General features: G+C 45.7%; 1 protein-coding gene across 4 annotated transcripts in view; it reads left to right on the top strand.

The window, feature by feature from the left end:
* Window positions 1-22,675, top strand: part of AGAP1 (ArfGAP with GTPase domain, ankyrin repeat and PH domain 1) — a 680,164-nt gene that overhangs the window by 236,129 nt on the left and 421,360 nt on the right. For all 4 annotated transcript variants that reach the window (XM_084644148.1, XM_084644149.1, XM_084644150.1 and 1 more), the window contains exon 3: window positions 22,544-22,631. In XM_084644148.1, coding sequence (XP_084500274.1) covers window positions 22,544-22,631 — 88 coding nt within the window. The remainder of the gene's footprint in view (window positions 1-22,543; window positions 22,632-22,675) is intronic.

Below are 22,675 nucleotides of genomic sequence, written 5' to 3'. Positions count from 1 at the left end.
TATGGATACTTCGGAGGAGCCAGAGTCAGAGGCCTCTCCTGTGAACAGTGAAGAGGAGGTGTTGGATGAGGAATTGGAGGAAGAGTAGCATGGGGGGGACAGGTGATTGGGGGGGGGCAGCTGCTCAGCGAGCCAGGACATGTTTTTGACTCCAGCGCAGTCCAGCACAGGCGATCTTGATGCAGGGGAAGGCAACTCTGGTAAGTATGCTGTTTGCTTTGAAATTACAGGGATGGAACCCACAAAATAGCAGTACACATCTGTTGATTTACTCTTATTCTAGAAGAGGTAGTGAAACAACGAATAGAGGAAGAGTTATTGTCTGCTTCTCATCCCCCTCAACTGTTAGGCAGAGGGGGCCCCATGGAACACACTATTTATGTGCACCAGGATGTCCCATGAATCTTCATAGATATCGCGATGAAACTTTCCTGGAGTTTGTCTGCAATCCTCTGCTGTAGGTTTCTGGGAAGGGCTGCCTCATTCCTTCTTCCGTGGTAGGACACTTTCTCATGCCCCTCAGCAATTACTTGAGCGAGAACCATTGCAGCATAGGGTCCCAGCCAGCAGTCAGCCTCCATTACCCTCAGGGGTGAGAGGTCAGCTAAAATCACCACCGCCTGTGGAAAGTGGTACCAATATTCAGTTCAGTTGCCCTATACAGACATACTCATGACTGTGAGCTATCCCCTCTCATTTCCCCAATTTGCCCCCCACCCCAGGGCTGTGCTCACCATGGCTCATGCTGTATAAATCCCAATGAGAAGTGACAATGTAGTGCTTACAACTTGTGTGGATCAAAGGGAGTGAGTTCAGCCTCCTAAGTTTTGGCTTATCTCATAAATGCACTGACAATGGTACTTCTGTGTATTGTATCTTCAGCAGCTGCAAATGTGGCCATGAGGGTTTCTCCATCCACACCAGTGAAACGGAAGAGCCAGATAAAGAGAAGAAGGAAAAGGACTTGGGATGACATGTTCCAAGAGATCCTGCAAGCTGCTGCTGCCTCTGATAAAAACACTTGGAGGATCACCATTGCAGACAGCATGGAGAGGAGAAAGGTGCAGGAAAAGAAGAGGGATGTGCAGCTGGAGATGCTTGCACTTCTCAGGCAGCAAACAGACATGCTGCAGACTCTGGTGGATCTGCAGGTTCAACAATCCTGTGCTTGCCTCTTTCTGCAGCCCATAAAGAACTGTATATCTGTGCCCCCTGTCCCTCAATATTCTGTGTGGCATCAGGTTTCTGCACTGTCCTTACCATTCCACCCTGGGAACATTAAAGACATTCACAGCTGCACATATGCTGACCTGAGAAAGACATAGTTGGTTTATGTGAATTTGAAATGGAAATGACTGTTCTTTCCCCATCATAAGTTTTTTCCTTAATTTTTGAAGTTTAGTAAAGTTTAAAATGTTTTTTTCTGTTTGCATCATTGTGGAATAAATGTGTTTTTGGAAACATAATTCATGTTTATTAGTTCATAACATATGCTAGGTGGTGCTGACATCATTCACAGACTATATTAGTAGGTGCATTGGCAATGTTATATTATTTCACACACAACACTCACCAAATGGTTCATACAGGGCTGCAAAAGGGCAAGGACAGGTAGAGCAAACTACAGCAACACACTCTACTTTGGCTCACTATTAAAATGGTCTTTCAAAGCCTCCCTAAGCCGTATAGCTCCATGTTGAGCTCTTCTTATAGCCCTGGTATCTGGGTGCTCAAAATCAGCAGACAGCTGCTCCATCTCCACTTCCCTTTGCTTCACCGATACTATGCAGGACACAGCAGGCAGCGATAACCATTGGAATATTTTTTTCCCTGAGGTCCAATCTCATGAGTAGACCACGCCAGCAACCCTTCAAATGCCCAAAGGCACATTCAGCTGTCATTCTGCACCTGCTCAGCCTGTAGTTGAAGCACTCCTTGGTGCTGTCAGGGTGCTGGTGTATGGCTTCATGAGCCATGGGAGCAAGGGGTAGGCTGAGTCTCCCAGGATCACTAGTGGTAAGCTGCTGGTTGTGAAAGCAAGTCCCTGCTTTCAGCTCTCTGAAGAATCCTGCATGTGTTTTGCACCTTGGCCAGTCCACACTGAGGTTGGTGAAGCATCCCCAGTGATCCACCAGCTCTTTTTGTATTACCATGGGAAAGTAGCACTTTCTGTTGGTGTACTTGAAGGCAAGGTGGTCTGGTGCCAAAATGGGGATATGCGTGCCATCTATCACCCCACCGCAGTTTGAAAAGCCCATTGCTGCAAAACCACCCACTATGTCCTGCACATTGGCTAGATTCACAGTTCTTCCTAGCAGGAGGCAATTAGGGTCTGGCAAGTGTGCAGGGCCTTTGTTTTGGATTTCCTAACTCCAGATTGATTACGGACTGATTGGTAGCAATCCGGCATCGCAAGTTTCCACAATGCAATCGCCACTTGCTTTTCCACTGTCAGTGCAGATCTCATTTTGGTGTTGCTATGCTGGAGGGAGCTCTGCACACAGATCCAGAAATGTGGCCTTGAGCATCTAAAAGTTCTGCAGTCAGTGCTTGTCATCCCAAATCTGCATGACCATCCTTATTTCTTGGGCCCAGAATTGGCGCTCCACTGTCGGAAGCTGCTCCATAAATGCCGCCAACAACCTTTGAATTGTTTCTTTCCATGTCCCACAGCAGTCTAGCTTTCAAGGAATAATCATATTCCCCGCAGCTCCTCTTGCGGCTCTGCACATATTGTCCTGTGCTCACGCTTATCACAGTAGTGCAGAGCTATGCAGAATCCATGCTTCTGTCACAGATGGCAGACAGGGAGGTGGGACACACAGGTTTGTGTGGGTGATTTTGAAAGGAGGCATGAAACAGTTTGGGATAGAAAACACTGCATCATGGGAAGTTAAACCCATGCTCCGCGGGATCCCTGTGAGACTTGTTTCTGCCCCATGAGGCATTGCAAAACCTTCCCAAAACACCCTATACGGTGGCAAGTAGCACAGTGGGATAGCTACCCATGGTACACTGTTCTCTGCATCTATACAAGCGCTCCTAGTAAGGACGCACACCACCGACACAAAGAGCACAGTGTCGACACACACAAACTATGTAATAATTGTGCTGGCTGAATTCCCATGTAACTTAAGTTGATGTAATTCTGTAGTATAGATATGGCCATAGATGATGTTGCTGAGATGAGGTGAGAAAAGAAAAGACCAGCCCCAGCTGATAATGCATACTGCAGGTTTCCAGCAGGAGCAGTGATGAAAACTAAGAAGATTATGATAAGATTAACTCTTTTTTGCTCAGCTTTTCCCATTAGGAGAGCACAAAATGAAACGTACAAAATTATATTAGTTTAACTTGAGAACACCTCACTCACTAAGTAAACTTTCTTGTACTGAGTGGGAGTCTCCCCTGCCCCCAGCCTTGGTTAAAGTGGAGATTATCCCAGCAAGCAAGAGACCGCAATGGTAGATTTGCATGTGCCAAATCCACCTATCCATCAGAGCAGCATCACAGCTGACAATGTGTTAATGACATGTCAGTAAAGTTTGTTTTTATTTCAGAAGTGTACATGCTACAGGGAGGGTGAAACACATGGTGATACCTAGAACACGATGATATTGAATGAAGTGCTAGTGTGACCACAACAGATTGACTTTCGCTAACACTTAAATAGCCTATTGAATTTTGAAATAAAGGGAAGTTAGTTGTGTACTCTGTTAGTACTAGCAGTGTTCTGTTGTACAATTGTACTGGTTTGACAAATCATTTGCTTAAACCATGGTTAATGACACATATGATACATCTTCTCTTTACCTTCCTTGTCTCCTTGCTGTCTGTCTGCTTTACATACCACGCTTTTTGGAAGGCTTGCGTTGCCAAGTGATCACATCTTGGCTGAGTATGAGAGCCCATTTCACCATGATTCCTATCCTTCTGTTTCCATAATACTGGGGACAGGGACTTGCAAGTAGAGGAGACAAACTTTTGACGTGTAGCTGCTGCAGAGAATGAAATTCAGGTTGTCAGGCAGCACAAGTCTTATGATGACCTTCTGCTGGTTTTGTTTTTGTGCAACCCCTGCTAAAAGCAAAACTCAGTTTTACCATTTAATAAAAACAGAAATGTGATTATACTACTGAAACATCATTCAAACGAGCAGTACCAGCTGGATGGCAGGATGGCCAACTAGTTCCACCTCATGTACATTCATTTTTACCCATAAATCTCCCCTCATGAAGGAACTTGTGTAGTGAGTCATACCCTATAACAGGTCATGTTCCCAGACTAATGATCAACTATGTAATATACCTGAGGAAGTGAAGGGCCATGTTAACTGCTAAACCTGCCTCTCTTGTGCCACAGCACGATCGTTATGTTCACTGACACTTAGATTAATTTTGGGTTGTGCGCTTCTGCTTGTGGCTCTTTAGTTGAGGGATTTATGGAAATATGAAAAGCATATAACATTTGCTCCTGTCACAAGCTAGCATATTAACAGCCTCAGTTAAATGGACCAGTTAGGATGCAGAAAGGAGAAGATGTTTACTGTATTAAATATCATATGCTTTGGGGTTTGATACTTTAGTTGCTGAGTACTTCATGCAAGGTGCTCAGTGCCTACAACTCCCATCAGTTACTGGGGGTTTGCTCATTTAGCTTCATTGGACTCTGTGTATATAGAGTTCTAGGTTGTCCTCTCCTGATCTCATTATTTCTCTTTACACACTACTCAAAAATACTGGGAGTTGCGAGTTAAACATCAGGAGGGTGGGTTAATGTACAGCGGAGCGGAATATTACGTCATGTGGTATTTTCCCATTTCAGTGGTGTTTTCTCTGCAGTGCCAATCAATGAATTTAGTGTTACACAATCTACTATAGTTGTGTTATGTACTAATGAAGAAAATGAAGCACAGGGAAGTAAAGTGACTTCTCAGAGGTCACATTAGCAGTGTTGTTGAAATAGAATGCAAATCTTTTGATTCCTAGTCTGAGGTTTTAATTACAAAAGTATCAACCATCTGGCTAGTATACAAAAATGACTTCTAAGGCAGAGTTTCTCAAATGCGGCCACCAGGGGCTCTTCTTGTGGCCACAGCCTCCTGGGCAGTGATTGGCCTGGGAGGGGGGGCAAAGAAGTGGGCCCTCTTCTGGCTGCCAGCTGGGGTTGGGCCCTGTACCTCTCTGGAGCCACAAATGCCGGAGGAGCAGGCAGATGATGTGAGTTCTCCACGTTCCCAGGGGCAGTGGGGCTTGGGCTTCCAGCTTCTGCCTTGCAGTGGCAGGCAGCAGGCTCTGGCTGTGGGGTTCCATCCCCTGGCTGGGCCCCCACCACTTCCCTCAGTACCTCTATCGCCCCTGACCCCTGCTGCCTCCCTACCCACCTCTCTATCCAGGGCTTAATTTGTCACCCAGTTTGTGCCGGAGCTGAGTAAGTCTGCTGTGAAAAGCGATATTTGTATGTATGTTAATATCGCTTTTCACTGCCTCCCAGCTAGATAATAAGTCTGCTTTTTAAAGCGATATTAACAAACATACGAATATCAGTTTTCACAGCAGTAGACTTACTGGCTAGCAAGTCTAAAAAAAGAATAAAAAAAGCAAAAGAAACAACAAAAAAGACAAGATCCTGAAGAGCATCTTACTTTGTTTCTGTTCTGTCCAGTAAAGAATACAGAGAATTGTACATTATTTTTATTATTGAGTCAGCAAAAAACCCTACTTACATAAATTACAAACATTTGGACATGTAGATGTGAATATTTGTTTTTCCTAAAGTTAAATATTTTAGAAAAATTGTGAGAGTGGCCACCAGCAAGAGTTGATGGCCACACTCCTAAGACCACCAAAAAATTTCTTGTGAGAACCCGTTCAAGGGGAGCAATGTCTATTTGCTGCCGAGAAAACGGATTACTTAACCCATGTGGTCAGGACTTGGAGTGGAGAGGAGGAGAAGGAGGTGGTTGGTGCTCTGCCAAATTCCGTTTGTAAACACAGCTCCATTTATTTGAGCTAGTCAAATGAGACGCTACTGGCTAAAGAGTGTGCGTATGTAGTTTGCTGAGTACTGCTGAACTCAGGCTGGTGCTTCCATCATTGAGGTTCAGATATATCCCTGGGCAGGGCTGGATTAAGGCACAGACACAATTGGCATGTAGTTAGGTCCTGGCTCCCAAAGTCAGGTAATGTCACAATCTCAGCTTTTATTTTATCTTTTCAGTTCCTGGAGAAGCTATGGTAATCTTCCCCCCTGGAGTAGAACACAATCATAGATAAAGCATTCGTAAATTTAATACAGCAGTCCCCAAAGATACTGCATGGGGTTGCAATGTCTGTCACAGTAGCCCCAAAAGTGAGAGGTTACTGTTTTGGCATGGCCCAATAAAATTTGAGCCCTGCTTGTCACTAATTACCCCAGATAACATTCTGGCTTTCTTTTTATCAAGTTCTTCAATGGTGGGATTTTTTTTCCCCAGTAAAATTTCCCTGTGTATTTGTGACACATCAGCTTGTAAATGTAAAGGCATTATTTTACTGCTTGCTTTCTGAAAAAGGAATTTCCTAGGGTTATGATTAAAGTCGTGGGCACTGTTGTATAGTTGTGTGGGTCTTTGACTTGCGTTATCAATTTTTTTCTCCGTCGTATCTGTGGAAATGTTTTTATTTTGTAACTTTTCTTGCGGACCCCTCCCAGGTCTCTGTGCTGTGCAAAAATTGAAAAGAATAAATAGATCTTGTGGGACCACGAACCCAAACTATAGGGTTCAAACTATAATTCATAAACAATTATATGATTCTGTTAAGTGAGAGTCTATTGGATTTTTATTTTTAAAATATTTTTGGGACAAATTCTTTACTGTGCACAGTTGCTGGCTAGTTTTTGTTTCAGATTTTCAGACCTATACCTATTTCTGGTAATTTAACACACGTTGTGATTATTCATCTGTTTTCTTTGCAACTGATATTACACTCCTGAGAAGTTATTAAAATAGTGCTGAGATTTCCACTCTGGTCCAGCTGGTTTTAGTATCTGTGTATGGAAGAACAATCATTTTCTTAGGTCACTGTAGGTGTAGCCTCTGCATTTATTTATTGAGAAATCTTGCAGAATTTTGAAATATTGTGCATAGAATTTTTAATTTTTTGGTGCAGAATGTCCTCAGGAGTAGTTAACTCATTTGACTTGTCAGGTGCATTACTTACGCTCATAATGCCTTTTTTTTAGCCAACGGATTAAAATATTGGAACCATGAAGACTTGTATGATAAATGCATATGGGCACTCTGTTACGTTGTAAGATTTGGAGAATCTTGTACGTTAACGGTGTATATATAGCAATGAATAACATTTGTGAAGTGTAATGCTTTTGATCCTCAGGACTTGAAACTAATACATAAAAAGGAGACAAATAGTGGGGAAAATACCACAATTATTGAATGAACAGTTGGAACCTAATTACATTTCCTCACTGGGACCCTTCCAAAAGATAATGCTATGTCTCACAACCAGAACATTCGGTGTGCTTTTCTTGGTCAACCGTGTGCATCAAATGGCAATGGAGTTGATACATGTTTTAAAAGAAATAAACTTCAATTTGTTGCAGACATCATTAAAGTGACCTCTTACTCTAGACATTTCAGTCCTTCCTACCTAGTCCCGCCCTGCTGTTTCATTGCCCTCTTCTCCACCAATTTGTAGCATAATTTCTCACTTAGGTTGTGAGCTTTTCAGGGCATGAACCTTATCTTTTATGCATACTGTGAGGCACTCAGCAGAGATTTTCAAGTGGTGTAAAATAATAATGGAAATCCTGAAAAGGCCACGGATACATCCAATGGAAAACTGATGTGTAGACTAAGGCTATGTCTACACTACCGTGGTAAGTCGACTTAAGTTACGCAACTCCAGCTATGTGAATAACGTATCTGGAGTTGACGTATTTTAGGTCGACTTACTGCGGTGTCTACACCGCACTGGGTCGATGGGAGACACTCTCTCATCGACTTAACTTACTCTTCTCGTTCCGGGAGGAGTACCAGTGCCGACAGGAGAACGCTCTGCTGTTGATTGAACAGGTCTTCACTAGACCCGCTGAATCGACACCCGGTGCCTCGATTGCTGGAGCGTCGATCTGTCGGTAGTGTAAACATAGCTTGAGAAATAACAAAATGTCTTTTCAAATACCTGGAGTCTTTGGGTAGATAAAAACAAACAAACCAAAAATAACTAGCCACAATAAAAATAGACTTCCTTTCTTTGTACCTCTGTTGTGTCATTCTGGAATCTGAGTTCATGCTTTTTTGATTGTTGCAGGCAGTTCCACCTCTAACAGACTTCTAGGTTTTTGATAGCCAGCATATAGCCTATGGGGGTAGAATCAACATGCGCTTGCTTATGTTCTCAGCTACAGCGTACTTGCTGTGAGAGAGCAGATCCTGCCACTGTGGTGGTAGAAGTGAGATCATAACAGTTCATTGGGGGGCCGCAATGACTATTAGTGGACCTGAGCCATTGTATGGCAGGCCTGTTCTGTTCTGTTTGCCTCATGGGACTTTCACCCTCTTCCTTGCAGGGTAGTATGGGAGCAGACGTGACACTAAAGCTCAGTGCCCTCCCCCAACCACCCCAATTTCACCAGGCAGATATCTTCCTTCCCTCTGATTCTTGGGATCCTTGGGAAATTCTGGGCACAAGGAGGTTCTCATTCACTTCAGAATGGTCCTGCTAGTCGTGCTGTTCAAACAGATGACCCTCTTGTCCAGAGATTCTCTTCTCCTTCCTTTCTTACGCAAGGTCTCTTATTCAAGGCCCAGTGTATTGCCAAAATCCCCCCTCCCCGAAAAAAAAAAAAGAGAGAACAATAAAAAAAACAATTTCCATAAAAGGTCTGGCTCAAAAGAGAGAGCTCTTGGCTAAACAGCACTTGTCAGACCAGGTAGTCTCCACTTACAGAAATCCAGGGTGGCTATAAAGAGAAGCCCCTTCCTCTTCCCTCAAGTCCACCTTGGGCAAGCACTAAGGGGTTCCTTCTGTGGATTGCTGGAAGTGTTTTCCTGGAAGGCTTGGAAGGGGCTGCTTCTGTTGTGTCTCAGAGATGGACATTCATCTTGAAGGGAGGCAATTAGAGAGTTTTCCATGAGCTCCTGTCATGTGATCGCCAGGTTCTTGAGTGGTCTAGAATCTCTTTGCTGGACCTCACCTCCTTATGCTGGTGTGGAGTATAACTCTCGTTCTGCATAAATTTTGTTTTCCCTGTTTCAAGCTCCTATGGCTTTGGTTTCTCTCCTGCTTTTCAGTCAAGACACTTTTGGTGGTCAGGTCCTGAGCTAGGAGGTTGAGAATATATCCATATATATTGAAGGTACCTTTCCTGACAGTACACAATAAAACAAAGTTCTCCCTGGGTGGCTGTTGATTTTTTTTTTTTTTTTAATTTATGGCTATCAAGCCATTCATTTCTGTGCCTCCTGTCGTCCTCTTAGATGACCCTGTGGCACTACAAACCAGTAAATATTCTGTTTGTGTAGAATTCCATTTTTTTGCAAATTGAACAGTTTTTGGCTGTTGAAGGTGCAGAAATTTGGAAAAAGTTCCCCGTTCATAACACAGTTACTGTGTAGCTAGTGGCTTTAAGGCAATGTGCATAACAAAGGGTGTCTTTGCCCTCTGAGTCTCAGAGTCTGTTCCCTTAGATTTTTTTTGCAGTGCACATTTAAACTGGTTGGTTGTCAGCTGGGTTTGACTAACCAGTTTAGTCTAGCCAGCATCTGAGCCTCCCACTGCAAAGTCATACCCATGTTACCTAGGGTTGCCAACCCTTCAGGATTTGCCTGGAGTCCCCAGGAATTAAAGATTAACCTTTCATTAAAGATTGTCATGTAATGACATCTCCAAGGATACATCCAACCAAAATTGGCAACCCTACATGGTAAGGAACAACTTTATTGGAGTAGACAAAGCTGTGGTGGTAATATGTAGCACATGGCAGATAAAGCAACTTCATTCAGTTCACAAGTTCTAAATGGCATGGAATTACCATGGATTGAAATGAGAGTTTATGGTATTAGTTGCCACACTTCTCACCTGATGCATCTAATTACCCCCCAAGCCCCAGTTTTGAAGTTTAAGGGTATGTCTACACTACGAAATTAGGTCGAATTTATAGAAGTTGGTTTTTTAGAAATCGGTTTGATATATTCGAGTGTGTGTGTCCCCACAGAAAATGCTCTAAGTGCATTAACTCGGTGAAGTGCTTCCACAGTACCGAGGCTAGAGTCGACTTCCGGAGCGTTGCACTGTGGGTACCACAGTTCCCGCAGTCTCCGCTGCCCATTGGAATTCTGGGTTGAGATTCCAATGCCTGATGGGGCTAAAACATTGTCGCGGGTGGTTCTGGGTACATATCGTCAGGCTACCGTTCCCTCCCTCCCTCCATGAAAGCAAGTGCAGACAATCGTTTCGCGCCTTTTTTCCTGAGTTACCTGTGCAGATGCCATACCACGGCAAGCATGGAGCCCACTCAGCTCACTGTCACCGTATGTCTCCTGGGTGCTGGCAGATGCGGTACTGCATTGCTACACAGTAGCAGCAACCCATTGCCTTGTGGCAGCAGACGGTGCAATAGGACTGGTAGCCGTCATCGTCATGTCCAAGGTGCTCCTGGTCGCCTGTGTGAGGTTGATCAGGAGCGCCTGGGCAGACATGGGCGCAGAGACTAAATTTGGAGTGACTTGATCAAGTCATTCTCTTTAGTCCTGCAGTCAGTCCTATTGAACCATCTTATGGTGAGCAGGCAGGCGATATAGATTGCTAGCAGTCGTATTGTACCATCTTCTGCCGAGCAGACCTGAGATGTGGATGGCATGCAGTCCTTCTGCACCGTCTGCTGCCGGCCAAAGATGTAAAAGATAGATGGAGTGTATCAAAACAAGAAATAGACCAGATTTGTTTTGTACTCATTTGCTTCCCCCCATCCCCCCGTCTAGGGGATTCATTCCTCTAGGTCACACTGCAGTCACTCACAGAGTAGGTGTAGTCAGGTAAATCTAGCCATGTATCAATCAGAGGCCAGGCTAACTTCCTTGTTCCAATAACAACGATAACTTAGGTGCACCATTTCTTATTGGAACCCTCCGTGCAGTCCTGCCTGAAATACTCCTTGATGTACAGGCACACCCTTTGTTGATTTTAGCTCCCTGAAGCCAACCCTGTAAGCCGTGTCGTCAGTCGCCCCTCCCTCCGTCAGAGCAACGGCAGACAATCGTTCCGCGCCTTTTTTCTGTGCGGACGCCATACCAAGGCAAGCATGGAGGCCGCTCAGCTCACTTTGGCAATTAGGAGCACGTTAAACACCACACGCATTATCCAGCAGTATATGCAGCACCAGAACCTGGCAGAGCGATACCGGGCGAGGAGGCGAATTCAGCACGGTCATGTGAGTGATCAGGACATGGACACAGATTTCTCTGAAAGCATGGGCCCTGACAATGCATGCATCATGGTGCTAATGGGGCAGGTTCATGCTGTGGAACGCTGATCCTGGGCTCGGGAAACAAGCACAGACTGGTGGGACCGCATAGTGTTACAGGTCTGGGACAATTCCCAGTGGCTGCGAAACTTTCGCATGCGGAAGTGCACTTTCATGGAACTTTGTGACTTGCTTTCCCCTGCCCTGAAGCGCATGAATACCAAGATGAGAGCAGCCCTCACAGTTCACAAGCAAGTGGCAATAGCCCTGTGGAAGCTTGCAACGCCAGACAGCTACCGGTCAGTTGGGAATCAATTTGGAGTGGGCAAATCTACTGTGGGGGCTGCTGTGATGCAAGTAGCCCACGCAATCAAAGATCTGCTGAGATCAAGGGTAGTGACCCTGGGAAATGTGCAGGTCATAGTGGATGGCTTTGCTGCAATGGGATTCCCCTAACTGTGGTGGGGCCATAGACGGAACCCATATCCCTATCTTGGCACCGGAGCACCAAGCCGGCTAGTACATAAACCGCAAGGGGTACTTTTCAATAGTGCTGCAAGCTCTGGTGGATCAAAAGGGACGTTTCACCAACATCAACGTGGGATGGCCAGGAAAGGTACATGACGCTTGCATCTTCAGGAACTCTAGTCTGTTTCAAAAGCTGCAGGAAGGGACTTTATTCCCAGACCAGAAAATAACCTTTGGGGATGTTGAAATGCTTATAGTTATCCTTGGGGACCCAGCCTACCCCTTAATGCCATGGCTCATGAAGCTGTACACAGGCAGCCTGGACCGTAGTCAGGAGCTGTTCAACTACAGGCTGAGCAAGTGCAGAATGGTGGTAGAATGTGCATTTGGACGTTTAAAAGCACGCTGGCGCAGTTTACTGACTCGGTTAGACCTCAGCGAAACCAATATTCCCACTGTTATTACTGCTTGCTGTGCGCTCCACAATATCTGAGAGTAAGGGGGAGACGTTTATGGTGGGGTGGGAGGTTGAGGCAAATTGCCTGGCTGCTGGTTACGCGCAGCCAGACACCAGGGCGGTTAGAAGAGCACAGGAGGGCGCAGTACGCATCAGAGAAGCTTTGAAAACCAGTTTCATGACCGGCCAGGCTATGGTGTAAAAGTTCTGTTTGTTTCTCCTTGATGAAACCCCCCGCCCCTTGGTTCACTCTACTTCCGTGTAAGCTAACCACCCTCCCCTCCTCCCTTCGATCACTGCTTGCAGAGGCAATAAAGTCGTCGTTGCTTCAAATTCATGCATTCTTTATTAATTCGTCACACAAATAGGGGGATGACTACCAAGGTAGCCCAGGAGGGGTGGTGGAGGAGGGAAGGAAAATGCCACACAGCACTTTAAAAGTTTACAACTTTAAAATGTATTGAATGCCAGCCTTCTGTTTTTTGGGCAATCCTCTGTGGTGGAGTGGCTGGTTGGCCGGAGGCCCCCCCCACCGCGTTCTTGGGCGTCTGGAGAGGAGGGCGGTTGGTTACACAGGGGCTGTAGTGGCAAAAGTCTGTGCTCCAGCTGCCTTTGCTGCAGCTCAACCATACACTGGACCATACTGGTTTGGTCCTCCAGCAGCCTCAGCATTGAATCCTGCTTCCTCTCATCACCCTGCCGCCACATTTGAGCTTCAGCCCTGTCTTCAGCCCGCCACTTACTCTCTTCAGCCTGCCACCTCTCCTCCCGGTCATTTTGTGCTTTCCTGCACTCTGACATTATTTGCCTCCACGCATTCGTCTGTGCTCTGTCAGTGTGGGAGGACAGCATGAGCTCAGAGAATATTTCATCATGAGTGCGTTTTTTTTTCTTTCTAATCTTCACTAGCCTCTGGGAAGGAGAAGATCCTGTGATCATTGAAACCACATGCAGCTGGTGGAGGAAAAAAAAAGGGACAGCGGTATTTAAAAACACACATTTTATAAAACAGTGGCTACACCCCCCGTGGCTAACAGCGAGGAACATTTCTGTTCAGCCATAGGCAAACAGCCCAGCAGGAATGGGCTCCTTTGAGTGTCCCCTGAAGAAAAGCACCCTATTTCAAGCAGGTGACCATGAATGATATTTCACTCTCCTGAGGATAACAGAGAGAGATAAAGAACGGATGTTGTTTGAATGCCAGCAAACATACACTGCAATGCTTTGTTGTGCAATGATTCCCCGAGTATGTGTTACTGGCCTGGAGTGATAAAGTGTCCTACGATGGAGGATGCAATAAGACTGCCGTCCCCAGAAACCTTTTGCAAAGGCTTTGGGAGTACATCCAGGAGAGCCGCGAATGCCAGGGCAAATTAATCCTTTCACATGTTTGCTTTTAAACCATGTATAGTATTTTAAAAGGTACACTCACCGGAGGTCCCTTCTCCGCCTGCCGGGTCCAGGAGGCAGCCTTGGGTGGGTTTGGGGGGTACTGGCTCCAGGTCCAGGGTGAGAAACAGTTCCTGGCTGTCGGGAAAACCGGTTTTTCCGCTTGCTTGCTCTGAGCTATCTACAACCTCCTCCTCATCATCTTCTTCATCCCCAAAACCTGCTTCCCTGTTGCCTCCATCTCCATTGAAGGAGTCAAACAATACAGCTGGGGTAGTGGTGGCTGAACCCCCTAAAATGGAATGCAGCTCATCAAAGAAGCAGCATGTTTTGGGCTCTGACCTGGAGCGGCCGTTTGCCTCTCTGGTTTTCTGGTAGGCTTGCCTCAGCTCCTTCAGTTTCACGCGGCACTGCTTCGGGTCCCTGTTATGGCCTCTGTCCTTCATGCCGTGGGAGATTTTGACAAAGGTTTTGGCATTTCGAAAACTGGAACGTAGTTCTGATAGCACGGATTCCTCTCCCCATACAGCGATCAGATCCCATACCTCCCATTCGGTCCATGCTGGAGCTCTTTTGAGATTCTGGGACTCCATCATGGTCACCTGTGCTGATGAGCTCTGCATGCTCACCTGCAGCTTGCCACGCTGGCCAAACAGGAAATGAGATTCAAAAGTTTGCGGCCTTTCCCTGTCTACCTGGCCAGTGCATCTGAGTTGAGAGTGCTGTCCAGAGGGGTCACAATGGAGCACTCTGGGATAGCTCCCGGAGGTCAATACTGTCAAATTGTGTCCACAGTACCCCAAATTCAAGCCGGCAAGGCCCATTTAAGCGCTAATCCCCTTGTCAGGGGTGGAGTAAGGAAATCGATTATAAGAGCTCTTTAAGTCGAAATAAAGGGCTTCATTGTGTGGACAGGTGCAGGTTTACATCGATTTAACCCTGCTAGATTCGACCTAAAGTCCTAGTGTAGACCAGGGCTAAGGATGCAGACTAAGTTCCCTCTAAGGTGCATTGCCATACAGGAGGTCACCAAGGGCCGTGCACTTAACATCCCCAGCCCCGGGGCTGCGGCGCGGCCAGGAGACACCCCTCTCCCTCGCAGCTCCAGGCCTGCAGTGGGGAGAGACGCATCTCCCCTGGACCCAGCCCCAGAGCTGCTGTGGTGTCAGAGAAGAGGCGCCTCTCCCCAAGAGCCGCTGGGGCGGTGGATGGAGAGAGGAACCTCTTCCCCTGCCCCAGCCCAGGTGCTGCTGGGACGGGGAGAGATGCTCTTCCCCAGCCCAGGTGCTCTCTCCCTGCCGCAGCCCATGGCAGCCTTCACCCCAAACTTCTCATCCCTGGCCCCAATCCAGTGTCTGTACCCCCAGCCGGAGTCCTCACCCCCCTGTACCCCAAACCTCTGCCCCAGCCCTCAGGCCCCTCCTGCACCAATAACCCCTCATCCTTGTCCTGCACCCTCGAGCCCACACCCCCAGCCGGAGTCCTCATTCCCCTGCACCCCAACCCCATGCCCCAGCTCTGAGCCCCCTCCCACACTTTGAACCCCTTCGGCGCCACCCCCACCACAGATCATCTCCATATTGGTGCACATAACAATTCATTCTGCACGTGGATGGGAAAAATTAGAGGAAATGTTGGTAGTAGAGTCTAGTACTCAAAAGGTTAGGATTGCACAGACAACCTTAATTTGCCCCCATGCAGGTATGCATTATGTGATAGTGTTGTTACACGCTATACCGTACTATTTTTTCCACAGGACACCTGCATCGTTCAGGGCATAGGGTTACTCCTGAGCGTATTCTGTGTCAAAAAATTAAAAATTCTGTGCATGGTATTTTAAAATCCTGCAAAATTTAGTAAGTTTTATTTGTCAATAAATAAATGCAGAGGCTCCAGCATGGCAGCCAGGCCACTGGCTGTATGAAGGTGGGGATCACCCTGCAGCTTCCCCACCCCCAGGACATGGACTCAGTGGTGAGGCTGCGCCCGACCCTGACACGGCACAAGGCCTGGGCCTGCCACAGAAACACACTGAGGCCCTGCTGCTCTGCTCCAGGTGTGGGGCAGGCAAGCTCAACCAGGCAGGATCCAAGAGTGGAGTTGCTCAGTGTGGGGGGATCCAGGTGTGGGGTGAGAGGATTCTGTGTGGGGCCATCTAGATGGAGGCAGCTCAGTGGGGGGTCTCAGTGTGGGGGATCTGGATGCACAGAGGCTCGTTGGGGGCGGGGGTTCCAAGAGCAGGTGCAATGGGACTGGGCCTTCCAAGTGAAAGTGGTTGGGGATCAGCGGATGGTGTGAGGGTCTCAGTGGGGGTGTCTCTGTGCTGGGGGAGTGGGGTTGGTGGTGTGGGGGTCTGGGTGCAGCCAGTTGGAGGTCAGTGGCGTGGGGATTTGGATGTGCGGGCTCGGGAGTGCAGGGGCTGGGGCTCATCAGTGTGGGGGTTTGATTGCAAGGAGCTCAGTGGGAGGTGGTCAGGGTGCAGGGAGGCTCCAGATGCAGGGGTTGAGTTTGGGTATGGAAGACTAGGGGAGTTCTGGGTGTATGGGGTGAGGCTTGGTGTGGGTGTCTGGGTATGGGAAATCCAGATGCACGGGGGTTAGGCAGTTGGGGGAGCAGCTCCGCACGCAGATGAGGAGCGATGGTGGCAGGAAGCAGGGGAGGATGTTTCTGGAGGTGGGTCAGACACAGCCCCAGCCACTCCTTGCAGGGGAAGAGGAAGTCCTGTCCTCTCCTGCCTCCAGCCCAGCCGGGATTAGCAGCTGATGCTGGCTCAGGGTAGGAGCCAGTGGCTAGGGTGTCCCCAGCCCTGCGATGATTTACCTCTTTGCTGGCTTCTCTGGGTGCCTGAAACAATGAATCTACACAGCTAGGGACTGATGCATGATTGCTCTTGCAGATTCCATTTGCCTCCCTGTCAGAAAGTCACTAAAAAAATAAATTGCAAGTAATTGCAGTTTTTAAGTGCACTGTTAAACAATAAAATACCAATTGAAATTTATTAAGTATTTTTGGATGTTTTTCTACACTTCCAAATATATTGATTTCAATTACAACACAGAATTGGAAGTGTACAGTGCTCACTTTATTTTTCATTACAAATATTTGCACTATAAAAATGATAAACAAAAGTTCACATCATACAAGTACTGTAGTGCAATATCCTTATCGTGAAAGTGCAACTTAAAAATGTAGATTTTTTTTTTGTTATATGATTGTACTCAAAAACAAAACAATGTAAACTATAGACCCTACAAGTGCACTCTGTCCTATTACTTGTTCTGCCAATTGCTCAGGCAAACGAGTTTGTTTACATTTACGGGAGATAATGGTGCCCCCTTCTTATTTATAATGTCACTTGAAAGTGAGAACAGGCTTTCGCATGGCACTTTTGTAGCTGTCATTGCAATGTATTTACGTGCCAGTTATGCTAAACATTTGTATGCCTCTTCATGCTTTGGCCAGCATTCCAGAGGACGTGCTTCCATGCTGACGCTCATTAAAAAAAACAAAATGTTAATTAAATTTGTGACTCAACTCCTTGGGGAAGAATTGTATGTCTGCTGCTCTGTTTTACCTGCATTCTGCCATGTATTTCATGTTATAGCAGTCTCGAATGATGACCCAGTACGTGTTGTTTGTTTTAAGAACACTTTCGCTACAGATCTGACAAAATGCAAAGAAGGTACCAATGTGAGATTTCTAAAGATAGTGTGACAAAGTTCCTCCTGTGCCTTGATGGGTCCTGCCCTTATTGGCGGATTTGCTCGCCTCAAAGGTTCACAGCAGCCCTCAGTTTGGCCACTTTTGTGGCTCGAATCTGCTGTTCACTCAGTTAGCCTCATCACTGGCCAGCATGGGGAAAAGGAAGAACAACAATCCCCTCAGTTTCTGCTGATCCACCTAGTGGATCGGGGAACAGGCCAGAGACCTTCCCCTCTGGTGGAACCCACAGTCCAGGTCAACTCCTCCGGTATCAAGTAGGGAGTTGGGGTAATGGAGGGATGGGGGGAACCCGGTCCCGCCCTCTACTCCGGATTCCACCACAGGGCCCTGTGGATTGCAGCTGTCTACAGTGGTTCCTGTAACAGCTGCGTGATAGCTACAACTCCCTGGGCTACTTCCCCATGGCCTCCTCCCAACACCTTCTTTATTCTCACCACAGGACCTTCCTCCTGATTTCTGATAATGCTTGTACTTCTCAGTCTTCCAGTAGTACGCCTTCTCACTCTCAGCTTCTTGCACCTCTTGCTCCCAGCTCCTCGCACGCACACCACAAACTGAAGTGAGCTTATTTTTAAACCCAGGTGCCCTGATTAGCCTGCCTGTCTTAATTGATTCTGGCAGCTTCTTGATTGACTGCAGGTGTTCTAAGCCTGTCTGCCTTAATTGTTTCCAGAAAGTTCCTGATTGTTCTGGAACCTTCCCTATTACCTTACCCAGGGAAAAGGGACCTACTTAACCTGGGGCTAATATATCTGCCTTCTATCACTTTCCTATAGCCATCTGGCCTGACCCTGTCAGAATAGCTACAGCACTCAACCCAAGGATTAAGAATCTGAAATGCCTTCCAAAATCTGAGAGGGACGAGGCGAGGAGCATGCTTTCAGAAGTCTTAAAAGAGCAACGCTCCGATGCGGAAACTACAGAACCCAAACCACCAAAAAAGAAAATCAACCTTCTGCTGGCGGCGTCTGACTCAGATGATGAAAATGAACATATGTTGCTCTGCACTACTTTGGATTGTTATTGAGCAGAATCCGTGGAGCATGTCCTCTGGAATGGTGGTTTGAAGCATGAAGGGCCATATGAATCTTTAGCACATCTAGCATGTCCATATCATGTGATGCCAGCTACAATAGTGCATGCAAACACCTGTTCTCACTTTCAGGTTGCACTGTAAACAAGAAGCGGACAGCATTATCTCCTGCAAATTGTAACCAAACTTGTTTGTCTGAGCAATTGGCTGAACATAGATGGATTTGTAGGCTCTAAAGTTTTTTGTTTTATTTTTGAATGCAGGTTTTTTTGTACGTAATTTTACATTGATAAGTTCAGCTTTCATTATAAAGAGATTGCACTGCAGTACTAGTATTAGATGAATTGAAAAATACTATTTATTTTGTTTTTTACAGTGCAAACGTTTGTAATAAAAATAAATATAAAGTGAGCACTGTACACTTTGTATTCTGTGTTGTAATTGAAATCAATATGTTTGAAAATGTAGAAAACATCCAAAAAAAGATTTAAATAAACAGTATTTTATTGTTTAATAGCATGATTAATCACAGTTAATTTTTTTAATCACTTGACAGCTCTATGAGATTGTAAGCAATTTTTCAGTAATAGTGTACTGTGACACTTTTTTTTGTATTTTTAGGTCTGATTTTGTAAACCAGTAGTTTTTAAGCGAGGTGTAACTTGGGGGTACACAAGGTAAATCAGACTCTTGAAAGGGGTGCAGTAGTCCGGAAAGGTTGAGAGCCACTGGGCTAGGCTGCTGTATAGTAGTAGTAGAATGTTGAGCAACACTTTTTCAGCCAGACTGCAAGTTCACCCTGTGCCAGTCATGCAATTGGAGATGTCAAGACAATTTGTACACATAAATGTCTGTTTTCATGCAGGTTGGTCCTAGGATGCAAATTTCAGAGACAAGTTTTGAAAGTTTGGCCCAAAATGTTTGCAGCCACACAATTATGTAGCTGTCTTGTATGCTTTTAGAGGTCTGCCAAATGAATTGGCATGCCCCATCAGTCTTAGCAGGGTTTCAGCTTTTACCTCTAGTCATGACATAGTAACCTATAGACATTTTTGTCTTCAGTTGAAGCCATGTCATAGGTTACCAGAGAGCATCCTTTTGTTTAGCTGGTGTTTGAGAATGAGGCAAATCCAAGCTGACGAAATGATTGAACTTGTCCAGCGTCTTACCTAACACTTATTTTTAGATGTATATGTTTCAGCATGTACCAGCATACTCAGTAATTCCTCTTAGATGAAATTAGATTAAAATCTTCCGGTGTGCTCTGTTTAAACACTCTTCAAAGTCGGCTCACACAGAACCATGCTGAACAGATGGCCTTCCTACTACCACTTAGCTCCAGCTTTACTTGGGATTTATTTATTTTGGTCTGTTGCTTAGGTTGGTAGCACCTATGCTCGTAAATACAGTGGCATTTCTCTTGACATAATCCTGTTAGTTTCTTTTGCTGCAGGTGACTCCCAAACTGCTTGTGATCAAGCTATCTCCCCCCCAACAGCTGATTCATAGACTTGTGTTCCCTCATGCACTATGGCCCAATGCAGTAGCTCTGATCCCTCCATTTCCCCCTTTCTCTCTGCTTTTCTTTTCTTTCTTGCCCTCCTTATTATCTATTTTAAATTCCTTTCTGTTTTTATTCAGGAGAGTCTCTGGCACTCCTTCCTTTTTAGGGGAGGGAGGGATAGCTCAGTGGTTTGAGCATTGGCCTGCTAAACCCAGGGTTGTGAGTTCAATCCTTGAGGGGTCCATTTAGGGATCTGGGGCAAAAATTGAGGATTGTTCCTGCTTTGAGCAAAGGATTGGACTAGATGACCTCCTGAGGTCCCTTCCAACCCTGATATTCTATGATCCAGGGCAACAAAAATGATTGGGGGCTGGGGCACATGGCTTACAAGGAGAGGCTGAGGGAACTGGGGTTATTTAGTCTGGAGAAGAGTGAGGGGGGATTTGATAGCAGCCTTCAAATACCTGAAGGGAGGTTCCAAAAAGGATGGAGCTAGGCTGTTCTCAATGGTGACAGATGACAGAACAAGGAGTAATGGTCTCAAGTTGCAGTGGGGGAGGTCTAGGTTGGATATTAGGAAACACTATTTCACTAGGAAGGTGGTGAAGCACTGGAATGGGTCACCTAGGGAGGTGGTGGAATCTCCATCCTTAGGGGTTTTTAAGGCCCGGCTTGACAAAGTCCTGGCTGGGATGATTTAGTTGGTGTTGGTCCTGCTTTGAGCAGGGGATTGGATTAGATGACCTCCTGAGGTCTCTTCCAATCCTAATATTCTATGATTCCCGCACTTGTAGTCCACATCTCTCCCTGCACCTGAAGGTTTATATGGCCTATTGGGCAAGGGCTGTCTTCATGAGCTTGGATTATGAGCTCTTTGCTTAAGATACTTCCACAGCTGCATTACTGGCTACCTTTGGAGTATGGAAGGAGAGTAAGCAACTTTCAAGAAGCTACCTTTACCTATTCTTTACTGGAGTATGCTTGCAGTGAGGGAGAATAGATCCAAGATCATAAGGCTTTCCCCAATTGGGGGGGGAGGAATAGCTCAGTGGTTTGAGCATTGGCCTGCTAAACCCAGGGTTGAGAGTTCAGTCCATTTAGGGATCTGGGGCAAAAATTGGAGATTGGTCCTCCTTTGAGCAGGGGGTTGGACTAGATGACCTCCTGAGGTCCCTTCCAACCTTGATATTCTATGATTCTAAGCCCACTGCCCAAACTCTGTCACTTTGGGATTGTTTGGTATCCTACATATCATTTTGAACAAACCACCTTAGTTCAGCATGCCAATAAGAAGGATCCCATGAAATGGATAGAATGTCTATTAATTTTGTAAAAAGAAAAGGAGTACTTGTGGCACCTTAGAGACTAACAAATTTATTTGAGCATAAGCTTTCGTGAGCTACAGATCACTTCATCGGATGCATTCAGTCCCCACTTTTATTTTCCACTGAATGCATCCGATGAAGTGAGCTGTAGCTCATGAAAGCTTATGCTCAAATAAATTTGTTAGTCTCTAAGGTGCCACAAGTACTCCTTTTCTTTTTGCGGATACAGACTAACATGGCTGCTACTCTGAAACCTATCAATTTTTTGTTCATTAAACACCTTTATTGTGTTCAGAGATCAAAAGTGCATAGTGGCACACAGTTACTGACCCAAGAGCTGAAGTACTGAACTAGATGGATAACAGAACTGTTGAGACTCACAATGAACAACCAGGAAAAAGTGTGGTCTTGAAATCATGTATAGTAGTATTCCACCTTTTCAGAAAGGTGTATTATCAAGTAAATGCTTTCAGAACTGTATTTTAAGGAGGAATTTGAATGCAGGGGAATGATTGACAAATGCACAAGAGGGTGTTTCTTCCGAGTGTAGGGGACAGCTTATCAGAAGTAAATGAAGTAAATGAGCTACCAAAGGGGTGGTTTAGAGCAAGAATTTGAAGCGAACAGAGCAATTGTAACTGACACTTATTTGCAGGTTTTTAACAAACAAACAAAAGAAATTAACTTTGTGTGACTCATAACAATAGTGTTTCTTCTGCTGACTCCGCAGCATCAGTTACATCAGAATTGTTACCTGAGATCATTGATGTGTTCTGGAAGTCTGGCATCCTCTGCAGGGTGGGGGGCAGAGCTAAGATTGCAGTGCACTATTGTATATAGTGTACAGTAGTGGTGATGTGTGTGCCGGAGGAGGAGTAGAGGGAAGGGACTGTAAATAGCTTCACTTCTCATGGCATTCCTTTTGCACTATGTATGCGGTGTGCAGCAGCCTTAGTGCTCTCACAATGAATTTTTTTTGGGGTTGTGTGTTCTGAGATACATTGCTAGTTTTTCTTATAAATGGTATTTCTCATAAACTTAGAGGTTAAAATATTAAATCTTGGGGGATTGAGAGATTTTTTGTTAAAAGAAAATTATACAAATCATACTATTTGTTATATTTTTTAAATATCAGAAGGTTTGATTATGGCTCAACGTGTATCATCTTTTCATTCCAGGGAATTGTGGGGAATTTAGCTAGTGGCAAGTCTGCACTTGTGCACCGGTATCTGACTGGCACATATGTCCAGGAGGAATCTCCTGAAGGTAAGTGGATATGCGGATGATTAAAAGCATGCTGATTTTAGTTC

Source organism: Lepidochelys olivacea, assembly GCF_965140295.1.
Source record: "Lepidochelys olivacea isolate rLepOli2 genome assembly, chromosome: 11".
NCBI lineage: Eukaryota > Metazoa > Chordata > Testudines > Cheloniidae > Lepidochelys > Lepidochelys olivacea.
Note: the sequence above shows the minus strand (reverse complement) of the source record. Positions and strands in the feature narration are given on the sequence as shown.